General features: G+C 42.1%; 5 protein-coding genes and 2 long non-coding RNA genes across 7 annotated transcripts in view; 5 read left to right on the top strand and 2 right to left on the bottom strand.

Annotated features, from left to right (window-relative positions):
* The window catches only part of LOC145457575 (transient receptor potential cation channel subfamily V member 6-like), a 343,103-nt gene that overhangs the window by 199,095 nt on the left and 119,829 nt on the right, over positions 1-24,179 (bottom strand). The window lies entirely within an intron of this gene.
* LOC145434413 (uncharacterized) lies at positions 4,612-5,550 on the top strand. The gene is made up of 3 exons (XR_013913382.1): positions 4,612-4,643; positions 4,842-5,066; positions 5,116-5,550. It is a non-coding gene; the product is annotated as an uncharacterized LOC145434413 (long non-coding RNA).
* LOC145434412 (uncharacterized) lies at positions 5,829-7,156 on the bottom strand. Its single transcript, XR_013913381.1, has 2 exons — positions 6,950-7,156; positions 5,829-6,069 (listed from the first exon to the last, which is right to left on the bottom strand). It is a non-coding gene; the product is annotated as an uncharacterized LOC145434412 (long non-coding RNA).
* Positions 7,559-8,092, top strand: LOC145434411 (uncharacterized). The gene has a single exon (XM_080311761.1). It carries the CDS (start codon positions 7,632-7,634, stop codon positions 8,085-8,087), a length of 456 nt encoding a protein of 151 aa, XP_080167887.1. The 5' UTR covers positions 7,559-7,631; the 3' UTR covers positions 8,088-8,092.
* Positions 8,828-10,563, top strand: LOC145434410 (superoxide dismutase [Mn], mitochondrial-like). Its single transcript, XM_080311759.1, has one exon. It carries the CDS (start codon positions 9,780-9,782, stop codon positions 10,452-10,454), a length of 675 nt encoding a protein of 224 aa, XP_080167885.1. The 5' UTR covers positions 8,828-9,779; the 3' UTR covers positions 10,455-10,563.
* On the top strand, positions 10,578-14,695 carry LOC145434409 (exosome complex component MTR3-like). The gene is made up of 6 exons (XM_080311758.1): positions 10,578-10,694; positions 10,796-10,972; positions 11,783-11,874; positions 12,859-13,056; positions 13,942-14,058; positions 14,364-14,695. Exons 1-6 carry the CDS (start codon positions 10,607-10,609, stop codon positions 14,526-14,528), a joined length of 837 nt encoding a protein of 278 aa, XP_080167884.1. The 5' UTR covers positions 10,578-10,606; the 3' UTR covers positions 14,529-14,695.
* On the top strand, positions 15,555-18,619 carry LOC145434408 (alpha-1,6-mannosyl-glycoprotein 2-beta-N-acetylglucosaminyltransferase-like). The gene has a single exon (XM_080311757.1). It carries the CDS (start codon positions 15,673-15,675, stop codon positions 16,996-16,998), a length of 1,326 nt encoding a protein of 441 aa, XP_080167883.1. The 5' UTR covers positions 15,555-15,672; the 3' UTR covers positions 16,999-18,619.

Raw genomic sequence — 24,179 nt, 5'->3', positions numbered from 1 at the left:
TTATTATTATTATTATTACACATTTTACAGTGGTGCTTCTCGCCTTTTTCAGGCTATGTGCACCACGACATGAATGTTTGTAATGTTCATATAGGTCTTTGTCTTTCGTAATGTTGGGGACGACTTCTTCAATCTTTCGCTCATTCAGACAGTCTCTCTCGCATCCATGCGCCCCCGTCACGGTCTTTGATGCCGATTTGTAGCACGGCTCACTTTCGGTCTGGGCTTTTCAAAGCACTGCTACTGCAGTGAGGTCGGCGATGAGGAGCCCAGAGAAACCTCCGACACATAGAAGTTGGTCCGAACCGGGATTCGAATCACTACCATTGGTGTCGTGGCGCTGGCGTTTAACCAACTGCGCCACTCGCTTCCCTCATGAGGGAGATAGTCATTCGCGAGATAGCTGTGTTGAGTTAACAGTGTTGAGGTGCTAGTCGAGCTTATATTCTTTATTAGTTGTTTCACAAATGACGTGATGCGATAAAATCAGTCGAGTATTTATACGCTTTATTGATTTGAAGGCAATTTAATGAGTATTTCACCGTAACCTACGTCGAAACATCGTATGTGGCCGATGGCTGCCCCGCGGCATGGCCGGAAACTTGATCCTGGTGATACATCCGATACCTGCGGTATTCTACACAGTAGTTCTGATATTTATTTTTGATGGCTAGAATTTGATGGCTAACTTCGTCCCGGTGCACTGTAAATGTCCTAATACGTTTGCTAAAGAACCAGCTACCCCAAGACAGTAAGCTAGTCGTACCGTTCTAAACTTCCGACGGCCTGCTCTCAATATCTAGGAATATTCACTAACGCTACACACAAAAGACAACCCAATTAGTCTATGAATATTTACTTCCTCTTTTCCGACATCAGCAATCTGCTTCAGTCCGGCAGCAACCAGAACCAGCACGCTACTATACGCATGACTGGTCTTTTCAACCGAAGGCTCCGGAGTTATTATGCTTCCGGAGCAGGGTAAGTTGCACTTCACGCAACATAATGAAGGGTTAATGATGTTTTCTAATGGATATATCGAAGCTTTCGCATGAGATCGAAGAACACCGGATAGGAATATATATCGTTTTTGAATGTATCACCGAAGTATCCTTTCTACGTATTTTAGACATACCTGCAAGCGATAGAAAATTAGCATTATTAGGTTAACAACGGGATATAACGAAGTCTAATGCATGTCATGGAACAACACCGAGTAGGAATTTATTTTGATTGAATATAACCTCTAGACCATCCTACTACGTATTTTAGACATTCCCCCGACACTTAGAAAATCAGAACCTAATCGAGATGATCCGAGATGATCCCGGATGATCCTTTTACGGTTTTGTGTTTGCTGGGATGTATCTTGATGTTGGGGTCTCCGTCACCCAACAAAAATACGTATGATTTATGGAAATAGGATACTTCGGCGTCGGCCATTACTGCGCCACGACGCACCAAGACATATGAAGTTCGATGCCATGTAACATGCGACTCCGAGAAGTGTGCCAGAACGATCAGCAGCGAGAAGACCTTGGCCGAAAAGGAATGCCCTTGTGCTGACCGAAAATATATGTTTAATTGTCCATAGGCGCCTCAATGGCTGGCGTCGAATGTTCCTGTCCTGGCGACCTTGACCCTACAGGACAAATGCCATCCCGCAAGGAAAAAATTATTTGCCAGTAAAGAAATACCAATATGAAATCATGTGCGTCTTTTAGTTTGTTACGTTTTGACGATTTCCATATCTTCTGATATAGCAGATATAAGAGGTCACGAAATAGCATCATGTAAAGAAGTCAATAAAACAACGATTCAGCCGAAGATGTTTAATTATTATTTAGGGGTCCCACCTTTTCCAACATACCACATCAACCATATTTTCGCGCTTCGCGCGTTTACGCGAAATACGGTGACTCACCAAACAGTACATGAAATAGGGTATAGCTGATATGTAGCGACAAAATGCCCACTGGCTGAGGGGGTCTGGGGTTATGTTTATCACCCCATGGAGCCAAAGACCAACGTTTTTTTTTTTTTGGGGGGGGGGTGACGAAGTGCTGTTTTTCGGTTCCCAATATTTGGGGGGCGATTGTCGGTGTGGAGCTTCAAAAGGGGGCGATGAGTCGAAAAAGGTTGGGAACCACTGGTCTATAGGCCATGGTGGGTGTCTGATCTCAAAGACTACTGCAGGTCGTTTCGACACATCCCTATCATTTCATTGTATCGCACTTTTGTGGTGCAGGTGGTCCTGGTTTGATTCTCGCCATCGGGGCTCCTCGTCTCCCGCGTCGCTGTTCTTAGGGCTACAAAAAGCCCAGAAAGAAAGGCCCGATAAAGAAAGAGCAAGAAATAGCTTCAAAAAAGGACCGACGAAGTAATAATATCACCCAAGAAGACTGTACCGTGATGTGGGGAATAGCGTTTAGCGTAGTGGTGACGATAAACCCCTACCGCCCATGGGGCATCGGCTCAATTCCGCGTCGGAGGTTGTTCTGCCCTCGTCTTCCCCCGCGTCAATGTTCTTACGGCGACAAAAATACCCGATGGAAAGAGCAAGGAATGAAAAGTGCAAGGAAGAGCCGCGAGAAAGGAATCAGCCACTGGGCAAAGGTCGATCCCAGTTTACGAGACTGCTACTGCAACTGGTCGCTCGGCATCCTCCTAGCTGTTCATTACATCACATTGTGTGTGTGTGTGTGTGTGTGTGTGTGAGAGAGAGAGATATGGTATTCTTTTTCGCCTGCACCATCGAGATTCTTTGACGACGGAGATGCGATACGGCCTTTATAGTAAGGTCATCTAGTCTGCACCCCTGGTTTTTTCTCCTCCATGCTATCCGTGATTGCTGAGAGCCTATAGCAGGATAGCCGCGGATACCAGTTTTCGAGTCTTGGTCTGACCTGGCAGGGGATCGAACCCACGACCTACCGATCGCGAAACCATTACACTATCTCGCTCGGTGTGTGCCTTGTTCAGATGAGAATATAAACTGACGATTTATTATTGGAGTATTGCGTGCCCCGTCGTACCGCGTGCTTTCATTGATCCGGATCTATAAATAATGTTTTACCGATATATAGGTATAACAACGCTGCAGTTGCGCAATGGCTCGAGCAACCAAACCACTGACTGTAGCTGGTTATAGTAGGCTTACCATATTTTGGAAATCTAAAAAGAGGACACTTTTTCAGAAATTTGCAACTTGCAAAACCGGAGTAGAATTCTCAAAAATCTCAAAAACCGGTGAATTTTTCCCACTTTGTGATCGGTTGACTAAAAAAAAGGTCATCTTTACCCCGCTCAGAGCTCAAAATACCGTTTTTCTCTCCACATTGCCAGGTGGATGAATAAAAAAAAAAAGGTCATCTTTTCGCTCAGAGCTAAAATCACCGTTTTTCTTAATCTAAGGTTTTTCAGTCCGAAATAAATACCCGCCGGAGCTTCACTTCTGTGCTAATTTGCGGCATATCACTCGTAATTTGCTCTAAATCTGACCTAAATTTTCAAAACAGAGGACAAAATCTCAAAAAAGAGGTCAAAAGGGCGTTCTCCGAGGACACTTTCAAAGAAGTCAAAAAAGAGGACACATCCTCTTAAAAGAGGACGTATGGTAAGCCTAGGTTATAGCAAGTAATAAGCACTGATAACGAACTGAACTCATATTAGACCTGGCATTCGGACACTGGTTGAACTCGAAGTCCGTCAACTGAGCAACGTCAGAATTCTGGCGGCGCATAATTACGTCACACATCAGATGCTGGCGGTGCTTAGTTACGTCACACAGTTCCGGACGAATAGCCTGGACTATGGCTGCGGGCTATTCATCCGGTTCCGGACGAATAGCCACTGCCTAAGCAATAAGCATGTTGAGAATGAATATAAGCTACAAGGATTACAACCATGGAAAACTGAATGGGATAGAATGGTGACTGCGTGGCCTGTCAATCAGATACGGTTGAATGACAAGTCATCGAGCAAATTAGCGCAGGCGCGAAACCGTGTTTTGCTCACTATGGCGAGAGCCGTGAGACCGCCGAGACCTCGGCATCCGCAAAGTTTCGTTTGTTAGCTGTGATCGGATGTACCATTTGACCTACTATATATATAAATATATATGTTTTGCAGAACTGTATCGGTAAATAAATACAGTCCATCCTCAAGATTACCGGACCACGACTGACCTATCGATCTCGCTTCCCATGACTTGTCGCTTTCTTTTTCTATACTATCTTCTTTACTTTCATTCAGTGTGCATGCCTCCTCTTTACATCGCCTAGGCCAAGGTGGGTGTCAGATTCCATAGACTACTCCTTGTCGCTTCGACATCTTCCTGTCTTTTCATTGTATCGCATTTTTTGTGGTGTATTGAACTGATAAAATTGCTAATAAACCAATGATGATGATACTTATTTACAGCTATCGGATATTGAAAATGCCCGCGAAGAATTGTGCCGTCCCCGATTGTAATACTAGTCTAAAAAATGGTAATTCAGCACTCTTTGTCATTTATAGGGTGGATCTCGCAAAGGACGAACAGGAAAGGCAGCACCGATCGCAACTACGTTGTTTTATATTGTCCATATGCGTGATTCTACGGATAAAAGAGATAATATAATCAGTCAGCTTGATAGAGAATCGTGAGTTACGGAATTCCTTTTCTGTTGTGACAGATTATGATCTGTAAATGGTATGGGAGTTGTTCCGCCAGGCTAGTGCATGCCGCTATGATATCAAAGGTGGATATTTATATGTATTAAGCGCAAACCAGTGACCGATACGTTGTTGCTGGCATCATGCAATTATTCTTTCATTGACCATTTATTGTGTTTTAAGAGCCACAATATGTGATCTACATTTCCGGCCTGAAGATATCATAGCGGCAGGTGCTTCTGGGAGACGTCGGCTGAAGTTGGGAGCCATGCCTTGCCTCAATTTGCCTAAAAAGTCCGCATCATTCTCTTCCCCACCAAGGAAAGAGCCAGCTCCCAGAAAAGCTTGTGCTAAAAAATTCTATTATCAAAATGTTGCCCGATTGAAAAATGACGCATCTCTTATTCAAGGTAGGAATCAAGTTGGATGGTAATTTGTCACTTACTTACTGTTCAATAGGTGGCTGGGTAGCATATGAGAGGAAGGCAAAGCTCTATCTTGATTTGGAGGAAGATGATCAGCATATTCAAAGTAAAATCAGGTCAGTTTTGGATTTGCTCCTCCTAAGGCCTGCAGGCGTCTAAAATAAATAAATTTACGAAATTCCTGAGCTACTCTCAAATACAGGTTTATAGGTTGAAATCAGCCCACACTTTTTGCAATGCTGCACATATGGTTGAAACGTATCATAGATTCGATGCCAATTTGTATATATCCATCGAAAATGCGACCAGCTTATGCCAACCATGATCACTTATGTCCTATCAGTACAGGATAGTGTTTGACGATGACTTGTCCATCGTATGCTGCCGTATGATCTTATTTTTCAGATCAATATGGCCGGCCACATGACGCCGCGGATCATGCAAGGAGATTACAAAATATGAACCATGCCTGGAATATGAACCATGCCTGGAAATCACAAAATCTGGTGAAAAACCGAAAACTGTCACGGACACCCAACCCATTTGCTGGATATGAAAGGGTCATGGCGACCCGGAGATCTTTCATTTTAACCGGGTTTATACTTTGGTCTCCGTGGTGCCTTCATGCACCAATCTGCTCGTACCAGTTGTGCCCTGACAGCTCTGCATAACTGGCTAACATCTAACGAATGTATGATAAATCGTCAATATACTTGATAATTTGTCAATATACAATACCACACATGATGACTGTTGCAATGCTCATTTATTGCTCAGATGAGAAATGAAAGGATTGCATGCCTAGAAGTCAACAATGCTCCTGGTGTGATATATATAGTATTGTACCCTACACCTTCATGTGGTAAAGGTTTGTTAATATTAGCATCGTCATTGAACCGTCTTTCTTGTAATAACGTTTCTTTTTGACCCTGCGATCACATAGTTGTTGCAATGTCAATCCTTAGCAGCGCGGGTAGAACATGACAATCTGAAAAATATAGCAGGTTTATAAACTAAAAAGGACACTGGCGGTGTGTTCAACTAAATCACAATGTACTGCAAGGCCAGTGCTTGTCTCGTCCAGATTCGCTAAAATCTACATTGCAAGTTATATGCCATCAATTATATATGCCATCAATTTTGAAATTGAAAACATTGTAAAACAATTTCGGACGAAGGTTTTCCCTTCAAATCACCACGTGTACCCTGGCTTCCTTTATTCGACTCTTTCTTTCCGAAGCTTGTTAACTAGCTTCTTTGTGAAGGAGTTACCCAACACTCAAGAAATAAGCCTAAGCCAATGGCATAGTCTATCACTAGTTTGGAATGGACATTAGTACACGTTGCTCTGTTGATGCTGCTTCTGAAGTTGAATACGTATTAACTTTTGACAACTCTGTCCTGCAAAATTGAAAAGTTCATCAACTTTGGGAATTTGCTGCATTCCCTCGTAAACTCTCTGTAGACTCTCCTAAGAAGAAAGAGCAGCTCTGAGCCTGGATATACAAGCGCCCCAGCCTTGCGCTCCATCAGGGGGATTAACTTGCCAAAGATCGGTCTAACTGGTCATTGAATTTTCGAATTGTCTTTCTCAAAGTAAAACCAGCCATGTATTCTAAAATATCGCTCCCCCTTTCAGAAATACTGACAGAGACCAATGACTCCGGCTGAGGTGGCTTTTCATTCCATTATCAATTCTTTTTTCGATGAGCTCAAGTAAAAATTTGGCAGAGAAAAGCCTGTCGTTTGATTTCGTATATAATATTGGATCACCGCAAAGGCGCAAACCTTACTGTAACTCATCACAATATCATCTTGATTTCTAGTGGAATCCATACTGATAATCCATCCCGTAGCTAGTTCAATACCTTTTTCAGGAGTTCTGGTGGGTCTTTGAACTCCAATGAGCGCAGCAATGGTTCAAGATCCACTGGTTGCTGAATAATATTTGGAACAGATATGGTGTCCATGCTTTCATCAAAGTCGTTGAAGAGAAGTTCATGGACAATTTCCGGGGGAATATCGTACCGTTCCTTAACAACGTCACTAACTTGCGAGGCCATAATTTCAATAGATATACACAGTATAAATGAATAAGCCGTATACCTGATGAAATTAAAATAATAATAATAATAATACAGCACTACAGACACTGCAGTCGATGTTCAACTTAATCACAACTGTCTACTACATGAAAAGTAATCTAGACAAGCTACGATAATAATAACACTTAATTAACCCGATATGTGTGTTTACGTTAGCCGGAGCATCACGGCAGACAATCGAAACATTCTGGCTGCGATGACTTGTCATTCAACCGTATCTGATTGACAGGCCACGCAGTTACCGTTCTATCCCATTCAGTTTTCCATGATTACAACGCTCTCTTTCTCTTTTTCTCTCACATGCTAGTCTATGTGATCTAATCCGTGACGACAACCAAAGAACCTTACTTTACGTGCAGCTGCGTGTGCTGATGCTGATTCTGTCTGGTGATTTCTGTTTGTAGTTTTCTGTCAGTCAAATTGAGTTACGGAAGGAAGGGAAATCATGCCCTCGAAGCGACGGCGCCCAGGATTGAAAGGCGAGTTGAAGGACTCTGGTACGGACACCGGTACATCCGACGTTGCCGCGATGAAAACAGTGGCAGGTAAAAAGGACAAGAGATTGAAAAAGCGACAGGACTTTCTTTCAAAATTGCAAGCCGAAAAAGACGCCGTGAAGGAGAGGAGAGCAGCCAAAAAAAGAGCAGAAACGCCCGTAGTCGGCGACCTGAATCCGATGACCGCAGCTTTAGCAGAGCTGGACTCGATAATGCAATCATCTCAGTCTCACACGGCGGATGGAATCGATGTGGATATAACAGCGGATGTTAATGGCAACAAACCTACTAGATTGAAAGGAAAAAAATTGCAGAAGCAAATTTTGAATGACATCGAATGCATGAAAGCTGCATTAAACACAGCTCCTCCTTCCACCTTGACTTGCAATGCCAAAAAAGAATGAATTAACGAAGGAATATTGTAGTACTGTGGCCTAGCAGTGTGAGGGGGAAACTCTGAAGGTCAGCATGTTGGTGGCTGGATGATGAAGATTGATTCAACTATGATTGATGGGTAGAGGCGGAAGAGGAATTGGTGACAACTTCACGCATAATTTTCAGTTCAAGTACACAATTATTCAGTGTGACCCTATTTGGAATCTCGGTTCATTTTTTGAAATAAATCCTGCGTGATGAGAGCTTTTCTGTATAGAATAATTAAGCAAATAAACAGAAAATCCTGCGTGACGTTGCCACCAATTCCGTTCCGGAGTGTGACAAACCCTCAGACTGTCACGCACAATTTATTGCCGAAAACAACCACTGTTTCCAGTCTGGGGTAGAAGTTACTGCTTAAAGACTTGTTATCTAGATTTGAAATTGCAATGCCAACCAATCTTCTACATCATTTCACCGCTTAGGCGGTAGGCCTAACTGATGTAATAGTTTATGCATCTGTAAATCATGGTGCAAACATTCTTTGACAAACATTCAATTTGTGATGTGCTAAAACACTGAGGCTTTACTTGGTTTTACCTTACCAAGTAACCAAGTTGGTGTTGTTGCTCAGTCCTGCAAAAAAAAACTGTTATTAAATATCAGATTTCAGACTGACAACTCGTATCTCAATCCATCTTTGTAGGGTATGAGTGATGATACTCCAACGCATACAAATCATCCCAATCTCAGAATATCTACACAGCAATATAAACTAAATGCTAGTGACAATATTAGTGTTTTGGGTGACTGTTGACGTGAGGCACCTAAATGACTTTATAGCATTTATATAGGCCCGACGACCATCCTTGTCAGCCCATGCTATTGGACTGTCTCTACGTGTGCTGTCACTTCTAGAACCACTGAATGAGATTTATAATTTCCCCAAAAGTAACAATTTCATCAATAATTATGGTAGCAATCATATATTGTGTCGTAGTAGAGTAAGTAGACAATTGCGAGAGCTACTAGGTATGTGTGTTGTTTACCATGAGTTGGCGATTGTCCCAATATTGGCCTTGAAAGTTGCATATTTCTGATTCAATTGTTAGTCTATCTTCCTTCATCTCCATGTTTGGTCATTGAATTAGCAAATCTTGTGTACTTTCTGTACTGTTATTTGATTCACTCTGTTGTTGACTGATTGCAACTGCGCTGTAGACTGTAGAGTGCGATAATTTGATCGGCTTTGCTTTTCAACATAACCCACCAGTGCCATCTTGTGGCAGTTTGTATTTCTTACATTCAATCATGTATCTTACTAGATTAGAACCATAGTCATTTATTGCGGACAACTGGTTACTTGTTATGATGGTTCAAGCTCTCTAAAAGTATTGTCTTCTAGCTTATGTCCAGGAACATTTTCAATGCATGTTTTGATTTTGCCCCATTCAACTCTAATATCGGATATTATTGTGTCCGTTTTTATGTTCACACAACACCTCTATTACCGAATGAAGTGGTAATATTGACCTGTGCAGTGTGCATGCCAGTAAATAAGTTGCCCTACTGATGTATAGCTCAACGCATCGCAGGACAAATTTTGACCCCAGAACTTACAAACTTTGAAAATTCGCTGCAAGCAGTTCTGGTAACTTCGTGGCAGCTGAATGTTAACATGATTTATCAGTTTACAGTTTCATAGCGTCTAATCGTGAATAATGTTGGCGGTTAGCAGCAGGATTGTGTCTCATTTAAGGCAGTTGCCTTTCATGAGCGCCGGTGTACTTGCGCGTGCAAAGCATACCCTTCCGGATTTACCGTACGATTACGACGCATTGGAACCGCATATATCCGCCGAGATCATGCGCATACACCATTCGAAACATCACGCGACGTATGTCAACAATCTCAATGTCGCAGAAGAGAAGCTGGCGGAAGCCCAAGTAAAAAGCGACGCGTCATCCATCATCGGTCTTGGTTCTGCTTTGAAGTTCAACGGCGGTGGTCATATCAACCATTCTATTTTCTGGACCAATTTGTCTCCTAACGGGGGTGGCGAGCCGACCGGGGATTTAGCGGATGCAATTAAACGTGATTTTGGATCGTTTGAAAATATGAAAGACAAGCTATCAGCTACGACCGCAGCTGTACAAGGATCCGGGTGGGGTTGGCTCGGGTATAACCGAGAAAGAAAGCAAATTGAGATCACGACCTGCGCGAATCAAGACCCTCTCCAAGCCACGACTGGACTTATCCCGCTATTAGGTATTGACATATGGGAGCACGCTTACTACTTACAGTACAAGAACGTGAGGCCGGATTACTTGAAAAATATCTTCAACGTTGTGAACTGGGCAAACGTCGCGGAAAGATATTCAGAAGCTTCGAAATAAAACTAATGCGAAATTTTGTATAGCATGTTCCAAATAATGTTCTTTTTCATCATGTAATTGCGACAAATGCTAAATCGGTTTTATTGTATTCTGTTCTTTCACTTGCAAGGTTTTCGGATTAAGTCTTATAGCCTACTGTAGTTTCGCTGATCATGCCGAACGATTCAAGGAGAATCCCGGTGCCGGAGACTACCTACGATCCTGAAGAGCTGATTCAAAATAGTTGTCTGGAGCATTTCGGTGAGACGTGATTTAATCTTTGAATGAGACCTTCAGTTATTTATGAATCTGACATATTATCATTCCATTGTCCCTAATGTTGTCCGATGAATTGAATTCAGGGGGCAAAGAAAGGCGAGATGATAGAGGTCTGGATGAGAGCAGAGGCGTCTTCCTCAAATCTGGCATTAACCCTCAAGCGCAAGGGTCTGCGTACATTGAAATGGGACGGACAAAGGTCATTTGTGCAGTGTATGGGCCGAGAGATTTTGGTCGGAGGGATAGCTATCAGATGAAAGGTAAAGCAAGCTGATATATGAAAAATTGGGATACTATTTTTATTGCTTCGCCTTTTGTATGCTGTCTTTTCATCATAATTTTCATTCAGTTTATGTCTTCTGAGTATTTGATAGACAGATTCCTATCTTCTCATTGTATCTCAGTCTTGCGTTGCTTAGAATTGAACGTATTAATTAACTGAACACGAAACCAAAACTATTCAACACTAAATATTTTTCACATCTTCTTGATATTAATTGAAACGGTCTACTTTACTTGTTGTGATACGCATGCTGTGCCACTCGTCGACTGGTGCCAGTTTTGTGCTGCAATGATGCAAATCCCAGCGTGTATTTTGCGACACAAAACTAGGATGGTAGAATATGTAGCCCACTCTTTCTGGATAAGTAGCCAAGAACTTGAACCCAAACGTTGATCTTGTCATGTATGTTGGTCACCTACTTGGTGGTTTCATTCAATTACTGTTGCCTGTACTGTGATTTCACCACACATACTTAGGTTTTCATTTACAATATTGCCAAATTGGTACCCATGGATGATAGCAGGACTGAAAGCAATGCATTCCATTCCGATTAATACCAACACATGAATTTCCCCACCGAGTCTTATCCAGTTTAGTCTAGCAGCCTACTAATGTACAAGTATAAGTGCAATATAGTGACATACCGTAATATTTGTAATTAAATATACCGTATTGGGAGCCTTCATATCTATGTATGTCACGTTACATCAATTATTAAAATGTGTACGGCCCTCATTCTCTGTGAGAATTTCTACAGTGGTAATCACCAATCCATGATTCTATACAGGTGCGTTGAAGTGTGAGTTCAAATTTGCCCCATTCTCGTGTCATAAAAGAAAGAGTCATGTGCCAGACGATGAGGAGATGGAATACTCGCAGGTGTGGCAATTAGGAATTGGTTTCTGTTCTGTTAACATTTTCGATGAGCCATATCTTAAGGTGGACGAGTAGTATTAGCAAGCTTGCGAGTCAAGGTAGTTCAACCAAACAAGTCTCTAAATACGTAGGCCCTACTGTAATAATCAAGCCTACTCACCGATAAAATACAAGTAAAAAATTCTACAACATAAGGGCACGAATTTTCGAAATACAGCACATATCATCGAGTAGCCTATTTCCGATGGATGGATGCATGCAACTTCAGCTGTATTTGATGATATCAGACCTACAGTCTTGGCAGTAGTGAATCTGGGCCACGGCTGTGGACTTGGGAGTTTTATTAAATTTTCCCTTGATTTGAATCAAAGTCACAGGAATTTTGTAAGACTCGTTGGAGTTTGGCTCTTACCAAATCTTACCAAATGTTACTAAAAAGGACTGTTGCAGTTACAGAAATTGTCAAGTTTTCACATAACCAATTTATTTCTGTCGGCACAATTGTTTTCAGATTCAAAGAAATAGGTTTATTCTCATCGTAATAAAATATCTAAACACGTAATAAACGTATAACTGTCTGAGACGATTTACAGCAGGGCTTCCTCAACTTTTTTAGCGTGGACCCCAAGATCGCCATTTCAATTCAAATCCCAATGTGGGTCAACATCCCTGCCCTCCCTCACCTACCCTTGTCTTGCACTAGTTGACCCGGATTCCATGCATTCCATGCTGTGTAATACTGTGACAGACTGGATCATTTTGTATTGTGAAGATCTACCAAGCCATTTCGAAAGTAGCCATCTTCTGTCAACTGTATGCCACATCTCGACCATATCTGCTGTTTGAAACTACTAGTTTTAAGACCTTCATTTTGTATTTCCACTCAAATCAGTTTGACATGTCTTTGAAATCATTACTTCTACTCGAGTGACCATATTGACTAACTTTATCCACCTCTGCATTTTACGCCACCACATTTCTTATCAGGTTCTGACGCAAGCTCTCGAACCCGCTGTTATGATGGATAAGTTCCCCAAGGCTCAAGTCGACGTTTACGCTTATGTCATAGAAAACGATGGTGGAGCTCTTGCTGCGGCCATCACAGCTGCGTCCCTTGCGCTTACTGATGCATCAATTGAAATGTACGACATGGTAGCGGCTTGTAATGTCCGCCTGTTTGGGAAGGTAATAATGCGTTTTCTGTAATTAGGGATTTTTTTAAGCGCCGGAGGGGTGGAAATTTCTGGCTAATCTCGGTTCTAATTAGAATGTGTGGCTTTCACCACGACAAAAAAGTTGTGTCATGAGAATATGAAGTAATGGATTTGAAGATATCAGCATCGGTGCATCATTATTATTATAATCTCAGATGTTTACTCCTGCTGAATTAAACAGCAAACTATGGGCAAGCTTTCATGAAATTGGGAGATAACTAGGGGCTACTGAATACATTTTTCCACTCAATCGTTAACATTAACTACTGCGATAATAGAAATGTCACTCATTTCTAGTTAGATATCCTGTATAATCCAGCAATTCCTGACAGCAACCTCACCTTGCTCTACGAGTGGTTGAAAAGTTGAGTCTGCTGAGCTTCTAAACTTGAACCTTTCTAAGATATTGCCATATATATTGTCAGTTTGCCTAACCCCTGATTGTAGTACGGATTCGCAAGAGTCACATCAACAGCTTGTAATTGAAAGAACCATACGATTTTGTCATATCAGTAATAGTTGAGTACAGTCTCTACTAAATAGCAGGGGGATGGTGCGGGTGCAGGTTGCCTTCTTTTATCCACCCGTGTGTCGACTAAACTTCCGTATACCAGGAAATTGTTAGCAAAGAAGGCAATTATTTGTATGACTGGCATTATTTCCTTTATGGCACCACAAAACTTTCTAAATATCTTAATGCTATGACAGCAATCATGATATGCGGTAGGCTTACTCGAATACTTGACTCGAAGCTTAATGCTGTAACCGAATCAATCAGGTAGGCTACCTACCTACTAGAGTTTGTCCAGGCCTAGTTTTGATGTTTTTTTTTTTTCGAGCTTGTTTGAAATTACAGAACGGGCTGATCCTGGATCCCACCACGTTTGAAGAGTACGAACGTACTAAAGTTTCGAAAACAGAATGCGTTAATCACGGGAATTTAACGATCGCCCTGCTGCCTCAGTTGAATCAGGTCGGTTTTCGCGAGCTATACCCTGTTTCTCTTTTTTGCAAGTTAGTGGCTCAAGGAAGTCACTCGGCTATGTTCAAATTTCATCATACTCTGTCGAGCTTGAACTAGTCGGTGTTATCACGAAACTGCTTTCTCAGTCACTGGCGAGCTAATCCAGCTCTGGTCCCAAGCATGAGTGAAGTAGTAGTTTTATCAAGCCTAACTTCAGCCAAGTCACCGAGCACTGATATGTTGCGGCAACTCAACACTCCTTCATTGAAGGGAGTCACACGTTCTCGATTAACACTGTTCCATCACACACACAGGTTTCGGCTATGCTGATGACCGGCGTGTTGGACTGTGATGTTTTATCGGAAGCCACCAAGCAGTGCACGTTTGCCGCGCAAGAAGTGTACGCTTTACTGCGCGACGCAGTAACGAAATCATATCAAAACGGCAGCGAATTGAAGCCAGAATCTACCGACAAATAGTGAACGGATCGGACATTGCTTTCTTATGGGATATCTAGACCCCGTGAAAAGAGTTGGATGGGCCAAGATAGAGTGATGTCGCATGCTACTGTGTTGGCTAAACAAAAGCTGAATGCTGATTTGATAAAGTGTGACCAATCGTCTGGAATCGGGTATTCGTCGCGTCACTCATAGTCTACTTTTTTCTTGTCGAATGCTGGACTCTTACGAGGTGCTAAAGATGGTGACTGCGTTTTGTTTTTCTCCTTCTGTGCTACGACCAGCAGCTGGGCTCCTGGGGACCGTAGCTAAATCTAGAAGAAATGAATTCATGCCTTCGCAATGTAGTGTTAGAATGTGAGATTTAGGCGGCCGAAAATGTCTCTCGACTATGGTCTCTTGGAACGAACCAGTGAGCTATTGCAGTTTGCCGACTGTTTCAGCTTGTATTGTTTTTCTTTCAAAGGCCTTACAACGACATGGTCGCCTTTTAGTTGGGCTACCGCAGTATGTGTGTTTCATGACAAAATTGAAGTGGTAATTTTCACTCTTATGTCCAACCAGCAGCGAAAGCAATGTGAAGTTGGCAAAACGTCTTCCGTTGCAGGCATGTTTTCAAAATTTTAAAAAGCTAGTTGACCGCACCATATATCAACATATGTAAGACGCGATGCAAGCTGAATTAGAGTTCTGTACCATCAATTCATTGTTTCATGTTAGTCTCTGCAAATCTGATGGCAGAAATGTCCCCGCTGTCAATATAAATTTAGGAAAGGAATATAATCCCTTGACCCACTCTAAATACATAATATCGGTGGCCAGTAATGAAGAACGTTTCTCGAAACGACTCCAATTTACTGCATGTTCGTGTTTCTACGTTAGTCATGCAGATGCATAGGATTTCAAGTCTTGGCATGCGATTGACTAATAAAGGTCTGCGTCTTTGTCTAAACTGGCTCATTCCAGCCGTTTGTTTTCCACCTTTGATCGGTATGTCTCAAAAAATTCCATTAACCACTATTTTTCCTATCTGTTACTGGCTTTGCGTTGTTCAAGATATCTTTGCACACACTGCAAAATACATCAACGTGAAGCGACCAATCAGCAGACTCCCTTCAATCATTCTTTGCTTATTTTCTCAGAAACTAAATTATGACCTAATATAATGCCTGTAAGAGTACGTAAGCGGAAACTTGGCATCGTGCTGACTGTTCTGCTATTCCTGGCCGGCACGATACTGCTGTTCAAATCGCGGTCGGCGTACAAGGAAGAGAAAAAAGATGGGTTTGTCTCACCAAAGTCGCCCAGTCTATTGAAGCCAGTCCCTGCTTTGCAACTGCCGAAAGTAATGACCAACATCACCGGCAGGGTGTATACTGTTGAAGGGATGTTGTCACAGGCTGCCATGTTGAATTTTAGGCAAACCGTGAGGAACAAGGATAAATTCGGAGACCACAGAGCAGAAGACCCTATCATAGTGGTGCAGACACACGACCGACACACTTTCCTCAAGCTACTTTTGGATTCCCTGCGAACAGTCAAAGGCATTGAAGCCGCGACTTTGATTATAAGCCGAGATAAGTTCACCGAAGAAATGGACAAAGTCATCGATAACGAAATCGACTTTTGCAGATACATAGAGATCTTCTTCCCCTTTTCGATGCAGCTGCACCCGCGATCTTTCCCGGGAGACGATCCAAATGACTGTTCCCGGGACTTGGCCAAGGCGGAAGCCAGGCGCCGCGGTTGTAACAACGCAGAGTGCCCCGACATGTACGGGCATTATCGCGAAGTGAAATTCGTGCAGTTGAAACACCATTGGTTTTGGAAATTGAACATGGTGTTCAACGGGATACACGAGGTTAACAAAAACACGGGCCCGATCTTGATGCTTGAAGACGATAATTACGTGGTTCCTGACTTGATAGAGGTTATGAAAAAGATGGAAAACGCACGAAAATCGCTGTGTCCCGACTGTCTCGCGATAACTTTAGGCGCTTACGACGCTACCACTGATTATAAGCAATTAGGTGCACACGCCGATGTAACGCCTTGGGTCAGCTCGAAGCATAACATTGGCATGGTTTTAAATCAGGATTTTTACGAGCAGGTGTCCGCGTGCGCTGAACACTTTTGCAAGTACGACGATTACAACTGGGACTGGTCGTTGCAGTCTACGGCTTTGAAGTGCATTCCCGCGCATTTGTACACGGTGGTTACAAAAGTACCGCGGGTTTATCATCTCGGCTGTACCGGCTTCCATCAGAAGCAAGGCGGTCGTTGCGATGTCGAAACCGAAGTGAAACGGCTTACCAGTATGATCGACACGGCCGAAGGGCTTTTTCCTTCGAAAATCGAGATCTTGTCCACCAAGAAGACGCCGAATCCGACCCATCCGGAAAACGGAGGCTGGGGTGACGTGCGGGACCAGGAACTGTGTCAGAAATACCGGACTTTGGCAGGGGATTATTTAAAGCAAGACCCGTCATAGTGGTCGATGCGAGTTACAGTTGGTGCAATGAAGCGTTAAAATGTTATCTATGGTAACTAGAGCGGGCTATTTTAGTACTAGAATGGAACTCGAGTAATTGTAATGATTCGACTAAAGTAGTTCATATTTTTTGTACTTAATTTATACGCCCTATAGGATTATTCCTTCACTGATTAAATTGTTAGGTTGCCTAAAAAGAAGTGCACACTAAATTTGACTCAATTCCAACCAGCAGAAGCCGTGGCGGAGCCAATGGAAATTTTTTAAATTATTGAAAAAAAATTCTTCAAATTTTACTGTCAACCCCATGAAATTGTTAAGTTGCCTAAAATTACGATTCCTAACAATTTTTGCTCAGTTCCATCTGGTAGAAGCGAAGTTATTGCAGAAAGTTTTGGATTTGCAAAAATACCCGTACCATTTAATGGTGGGTAATCCTGGAATTATTGATGAAAAACTTAAATAACTTCGCTTCTACGGGTTTGAATTGGGTCAAATTTCTTTTTACATCGTATTTTTTTTTTTATTTTTTTTGAAAATTTAAAAAATTTCAATTGGCCCTGCTTCGGCTGGTTGTAATTGAGCCAATTTAGTTTGCAGTGTTATTAAGTCAACCTAACAATTTGAATAGTGAATCCCGGATCCCGGGAAACAAAGTAATTTTTGAACAACCCTACTGCTGAGTCATCAACAATAATTATAGTTTCGTTACTATTTTCTCACCTTGAAACCAGGTTGCTTGTGTCACAGCGTACAAAACATGTCACAGTACAAAGCTACGTTCTTTTAGTGGTAATGACATTTCTGTGAAGTTGCGAGCACTGTCAGAAAGTGCAATGGTTGAAAAAAATCATATATTCAGTTGGAACTGGCATTATTTTCTTAATGCTGCCACAGTACCATACAAGGTCAATATTTGAACTTTCAACAAATGATTTATACTCATATGAGGTCATAATAAGTGATACTCGAAATCTCGACTACACTCGAAGCCTAATACCCTATTCGGAATAGAATCACCGTTAATTCAGTTGATGGATTTTTCCCAGCCTGTAGTTGTAACAAACGGTCTGAACTAGTAATATGCAGTAGTATTGATGAGCCATCGATATCTTTGTTATGCACAATGCCGGAATTTGAAGAATGTCGCTGTACTTCAGAGTTGGGTTAAGTAGTGAATTTATTAGCCACTGTTCGCACGACATCGGGTTTGGATAAATTCAAACCAGTGCTCATCGGTTTTGCCCGAAGAAATCTAGTATATATTTTATTTTTCTAATTGTCATAGTTCTGCCACACAGTAATTATGCCTGATCGTACAATCACATCAGTAGCGTGACGATTCATCCACTCCACGTGTGTAGCCAAATCAAAATTTCGCAGTTAAATGACTTGACAGTTCGATTGTAACACGGCAATGCTCCTGGTTCAGCACATCAAAGGCCTCTAGGTTGATGTGATGTTACTACTTCTGATTCTATCGACTACATAATTTCTAGTTAGTTGATGTCGCTTTGGTTGAATTAATATTATCTTGGTGTTATTTGAATGCCTATGCTACTTATATACACAGGTGAATTGAGGTATAAGAGGCCAAAAAATACAAAATATAGTTTTCAAATCTCGTTTGCCAAGTGTTATGTAAAGAGTCATAAAAGTCGCGGACAGGCGCCAAGTACGATTTCAGTCGAACGCGAGGCAAGCTACCTGGAAGCCGTTTAAGATGCAGTTATCTCAAAATTTCTACTGTACAATTGTACATGTACAATTTATACATTGTACAGCTGAACCAGTGATTCGCCAGTGGTCAGTAGGCGTATCTCTGTTAATTGGATCGATTGAATACATTATAAAGTGGTGCCATTCTTCTTACAAAGAAAAGATGGGAAGGAGTATAGTCTTTTAAATCAGACCCCCACAGTCCCACATTGACCTAGAACAGGGGTCGGCAACCAGCAGCTTTTTCATGTCTCTGCTGCGGCTCTTCGTAGCTTCGAAACCAAACTACATGGAATATTTTTTGATAATATAAACGTGTTCAGTGTCTTCGAATTCGTTATCTTTCGTGAGACTTTCAAGCTCGCGCTCCTTTATTATAATAGGGATGAGAAACGGGTAGTTGGAAATTTTGACGGCCAATACCGAGCGAGATAGTGTAATGGTTATGCGTCCGGCTTCTCGAGCGGTAGGCCGTGGGGTCGATCCCCGGCCGGGTCATACCAAAGACTCGAAAATTGGTATCCGCAGCTATCCTGCTATGCGCTCAGCAATCACGGATAGCATGGAGGAGAAAAAAACGGGGGCGCAGACTAGATGACGGGCCATTCCCAACCTGGACAACAAAAGTTGGAACCATCACATTCCCAAATCTTCTGAAATTTGGTACATGCATAAGTGAGTTAATTTCGAACACAATAAAGTTTATTTGAGGAAAATTGATCCCCGGGGTCAAAAGTTATGTCATTTTGAAAAATTGACGATTTTTTTGCTCATTTCAGCTCTGCAGCATTCAGGTTTATCAATGTAAAATTCAAAAAGGTGTAAACAGATGTTGGATTACAGTTGAGATTTGGCACTGGGTTTTCTGAGTAGCTAGTATATTGGTCTATATTCTCATGTGGTATTGAATGCCATGCGGTGTAGTGTTAAAGGTTAAATTGAGGCGAAACTTGGTCGATGGTCTGAAATCGGTCAAGCGTTACACAATTTAGAATGCGAATTGAGCAAAACCTTATAAGTATATTCCAGCGAGTAGGGTATCATATGAAAGCTGGTTACAAAGACAATTTTCCATAGCTTTTTCATTTTGGTTTTTTGACTGTAAGGTGGGGAAATCGCCATCTCAAGAGTACACTGCATTTGTACATGGATATGCTTAAGTTTGGAATACGGTAAACCGAAGGTTCCCATACTTTTTTGACTCAACACACCTTGTTAAGCTCAACTTATATTCATCACTACCCCTGAAGACTATATGTCAATTTCCAACAACCTATTTGAAACCAAGATCTGTTCCTTGGGTGTATATTAATGAGAAATTAAAAAAAATAACCTAACCGTTAACATCGCTGGTCAGGGTCAGCCCGTTTCCAACACAGATAATGACAAATATCTCGGGGTTTTATTGGACTTGGACATGTCCTGGAATAGTCATATTCAGTCCCTACACTAAATTATCACCGAAGTGCGGCCTGTTCTACAGCCTTGGACGCTTCATGCCAGCCTGGGTTCTTCTGATACTCTTTAAATCCCTAATCCAATCGAAGTTACAATATGGCATCCTTTGTTGGGGGGCTGGCAATAAAACTGCACTCGAGCCACTGCAAAAACTATAACATAAGGTACTCCGTATCATAGCTAGAGCCCCATAGAAGCCTGTTGGTCCATCCAACAAGTCGCCGCTGAAGAGATTCGGTGTCCTAAACATAGAAGATATGCGAAAACTAGAAATCGCGAAGTTTATGTATCAGTTCCACTGCGGTCGTTGCCCCGAATATTTCAATGACTTTTTTACTTCGGAATCAAAAGCGCACAAGTACAACACACGCGCGTCCACGTCGTCCAAATATCATATGATCGACCGAAAAGATCATCGCTCCGTCCAATATGCCGGACCTGATATGTGGAACAGTATCCCGCCGGCTATCCGACAGTCGACGAGCATGTCCACATTCAAGTCGAAATACAAGCAATTACTACTAAATGAATACTAGTCCATCTCCAAGATTACCGGACCACGACTGACCTATCGATCTCGCCTTCCATGACATGCCACCCCATTTTGTCGCTTGCTTTTTTCTGTACTATCTTCTCTATTTTCATTCAGTGTGCATGCATGCATTGTTGTATTTGTATTTCTTCAATAACATATTATTTCTTATGTGGTAACTATGCCCGTCGCCCATGTTAGCACAGCGTTGTACTGACGTAGAGTTATCCAAACGCGGTTAATAAACTGCGTTGCCGAGGCCCCAGCGTTGCCTATTTTTATCTCGATATTGAAGCCCGCGCGGCCTCTAGGAATTTTGAAAAGTGGCCTGCGACCCATTTTGAGTTGGCGACCCCCTGGGTCACCCTTACTCCCGTCGTTAACCCGCACCTATGTTGAATTTCCTTACCTCGACATTCAGATCACTATCGGTAGAGTTTCTGCTGAACAATATAACTCTGAATGTCAAAGTTGAGAAATTTTGCAAAGGACGGATAAACGACGGGAGCAATGGGTAGCTATTCTCATCATCATCATTGGTTTATTAGCAATTTATCAGTTCAATACACCACAGAAATGCGATACAATGAAAGATAGGAAGGTGTCGAAGCGACTTGGAGTAGTCAATGAAATCGGACACCCACCTTGGCCTATAGGCGATGGAAAGAGGAGGCATGCACATCATCATCATCATTGGTTTATTAGCAATTTTATCAGCTCAATGCACCACAGAAATGCGATACAATGAAAGGTAGGAAGGTGTCGCAGCGACTTGGAATAGTCTATGAAATCGGACACCCACCTTGGCCTAGGCTATGTAAAGAGGAGGCATGCACACTGAATGAAAAGTAAAGAAGATAGTATAGAAAAAAGCAAGCGACAAAAATGGGGTGGCATGTCATGGAAGGCGAGATCGATAGGTCAGTCGTGGTCCGGTACGCTTGGGGATGGACTAGTATTCATTTAGTAGTAATTGCTTGTATTTCGACTTGAATGTGGACATGCTCGTCGACTGTCGGATAGCCGGCGGGATACTGTTCCACACATCAGGTCCGGCATATTGGACGGAGCGATGATCTTTTCGGTCGATCATGTGATATTTGGACGACGTGGACGCGCGTGTGTTGTACTTGTGCGCTTTTGATTCCGAGGTAAAAAAGTCATTGAAATATTCGGGGCAACGACCGCAGTGGAACTGATACATAAACTTCGCGATTTCTAGTTTTCGCATATCTTCTATGTTTAGGACACCGAATCTCTTCAGCAGCGACTTGTTGGATGGACCAACAGGCTTCTATGGGGCTCTAGCTATGATACGGAGTACCTCATGTTATAGTTTTTGCAGTGGCTCGAGTGCAATTTTATTGCCAGCCACCCAACAAAGGATGCCATATTGTAACTTCGATTAGATTAGGGATTTAAAGAGTATCAGAAGAACCCAGGCTGGCATGAAGCGTCCAAGGCTGTAGAACAGGCCGCACTTCGGTGATAATTTAGGGTAGAGACTGAATATGACTCTTCCAGGACATGTCCGAGTCCAATAAAACCCCGAGATATTTGTCATTATCTGTGTTGGAAACGGGCTGACCAGCGATGTTAACGGTTAGGTTATTTTTTAAAATTTCCCATTAATATATACCCAAGGAACAGCTCTTGGTTTCAAATAGGTTGTTGGAAATTGACATATAGTCTTCAGGGGTAGTGATGAATATAAGTTGAGCTTAACAAGGTGTGTTGAGTCAAAAAAGTATGGGAACCATCGGTTTACCGTATTCCAAACTTAAGCATATCCATGTACAAATGCAGTGTACTCTTGAGATGGCGATTTCCCCACCTTACAGTCAAAAAACCAAAATGAAAAAGCTATGGAAAATTGTCTTTGTAACCAGCTTTCATATGATAACCTACTCGCTGGAATATACTTATAAGGTTTTGCTCAATTCGCATTCTAAATTGTGTAACGCTTGACCGATTTCAGACCATCGACCAAGTTTCGCCTCAATTTAACCTTTAACACTACACCGCATGGCATTCAATACCACATGAGAATATAGACCAATATACTAGCTACTCAGAAAACCCAGTGCCAAATCTCAACTGTAATCCAACATCTGTTTACACCTTTTTGAATTTTACATTGATAAACCTGAATGCTGCAGAGCTGAAATGAGCAAAAAATTGTCAATTTTTCAAAATGACATAACTTTTGACCCCGGGGATCAATTTTCCTCAAATAAACTTTATTGTGTTCGAAATTAACTCATCTATGCATGTACCAAATTTCAGAAGATTTGGGAATGTGGTGGTTCCAACTTTTGTTGTCCAGGTTGGGAATGGCCCTGACCTCATGGGGCCGTACCGCAACTCCGTCGTCAAAGCATCTCGATGGTGCAGGCGAAAAAGAATATCATCTCTCTCTCTCTACTGAGTTCACTAAAGAAATTGTCAGTTTTTCCGACTCGATTCTTTACGACATCATTGATTCTTTGTAGACCCGTTCCCGCTTATTATCAGTCAGGGTTTAGCTGCGATCGTGTACAATATCTCAATTACGTGTGAACTCATACGCATCCTTCTTTATTCATATTCATTCGACCAATATATATTCGTGAGGAAATTGTAGGCAACATTGAGCTGAAAGGAGAAGAGGGAACGCAGGATTAATAGATCCAGCTACCGCGAGTTAGTATATTTGTAAAGTCGGTACCTAATACCTATCCGAAGGGATTCCTGCTCGATACAGTGTTGCCAACTCCGGATGGACAAAAATCGCTAAAATTGGTGTTTAAAATCGCTAGATGTCGCTAAATCTTGAAAAAAAAGTCGCTAAATCTGTATTAATACCAAAAGTTGCTAGATTGAGAACGAATATCCATTTTATTGTCAGATATATTGTAATCAGCTGTGTCAAATGCCACTTATCATATTTCTAGTTCATAATACGCACCAGTCATTTAAAAACCGGGCAAAATGTGCGGTGCATTTCAACAAAACAAATCGCTCTGCGCCATGATTGCTCAGCGTGACCAGATTTGCAGTTATAACCACTCACCATATATTGGCAGGACACCATCAATTACTGCCGCTGAAATAGAATTTGCGGTGAAAAGCATGCTAGATATACAAGTGCCTTAATTGCTCGATGCGTCCGTGAATACGTGATGCACGCTATACCGATGATTGCGGAAAGGGACTATCCTTCCCTAAACTATGGCGGAGCACTCTCGCACACAGAATGACTTGCACAGTGTTTGCCGGCCACTATAAGTAGCGACATGCACTTTAGAATAAGAGGGCCAACCGGCTATAAGTACATAGCCTACCACTACTTATGGCCACTGGCCATCCTGTTTCCCGAGTATCCGTGCATCAAATCAGCGACGATATATCAAATATGTTTATTAAAGAATGTTTTTCTGTTATCCAGCAGCGCGCATAGAAACTCGTGATTTCATTTTTGTGTGTGTGGGGG

Source organism: Botryllus schlosseri, chromosome 2 (genome assembly GCF_051294905.1).
Source record: "Botryllus schlosseri isolate E-star chromosome 2, Bs_hap1, whole genome shotgun sequence".
Taxonomy (NCBI): domain Eukaryota; kingdom Metazoa; phylum Chordata; class Ascidiacea; order Stolidobranchia; family Styelidae; genus Botryllus; species Botryllus schlosseri.
Note: the sequence above shows the minus strand (reverse complement) of the source record. Positions and strands in the feature narration are given on the sequence as shown.

Excerpts from the sequence above, each read along its gene's own strand:
- LOC145434411 (XM_080311761.1), top strand. The coding sequence starts at position 7,632 with ATGCCCTCGAAGCGACGGCGCCCAGGATTGAAAGGCGAGTTGAAGGAC.
- LOC145434410 (XM_080311759.1), top strand. The coding sequence starts at position 9,780 with ATGTTGGCGGTTAGCAGCAGGATTGTGTCTCATTTAAGGCAGTTGCCT.
- LOC145434409 (XM_080311758.1), top strand. The coding sequence starts at position 10,607 with ATGCCGAACGATTCAAGGAGAATCCCGGTGCCGGAGACTACCTACGAT. Across the intron at positions 10,973-11,782 it reads GGATAGCTATCAGATGAAAG|GTGCGTTGAAGTGTGAGTTC; the intron begins GTAAAGCAAGCT and ends GATTCTATACAG. Across the intron at positions 11,875-12,858 it reads AGGAGATGGAATACTCGCAG|GTTCTGACGCAAGCTCTCGA; the intron begins GTGTGGCAATTA and ends ATTTCTTATCAG.
- LOC145434408 (XM_080311757.1), top strand. The coding sequence starts at position 15,673 with ATGCCTGTAAGAGTACGTAAGCGGAAACTTGGCATCGTGCTGACTGTT.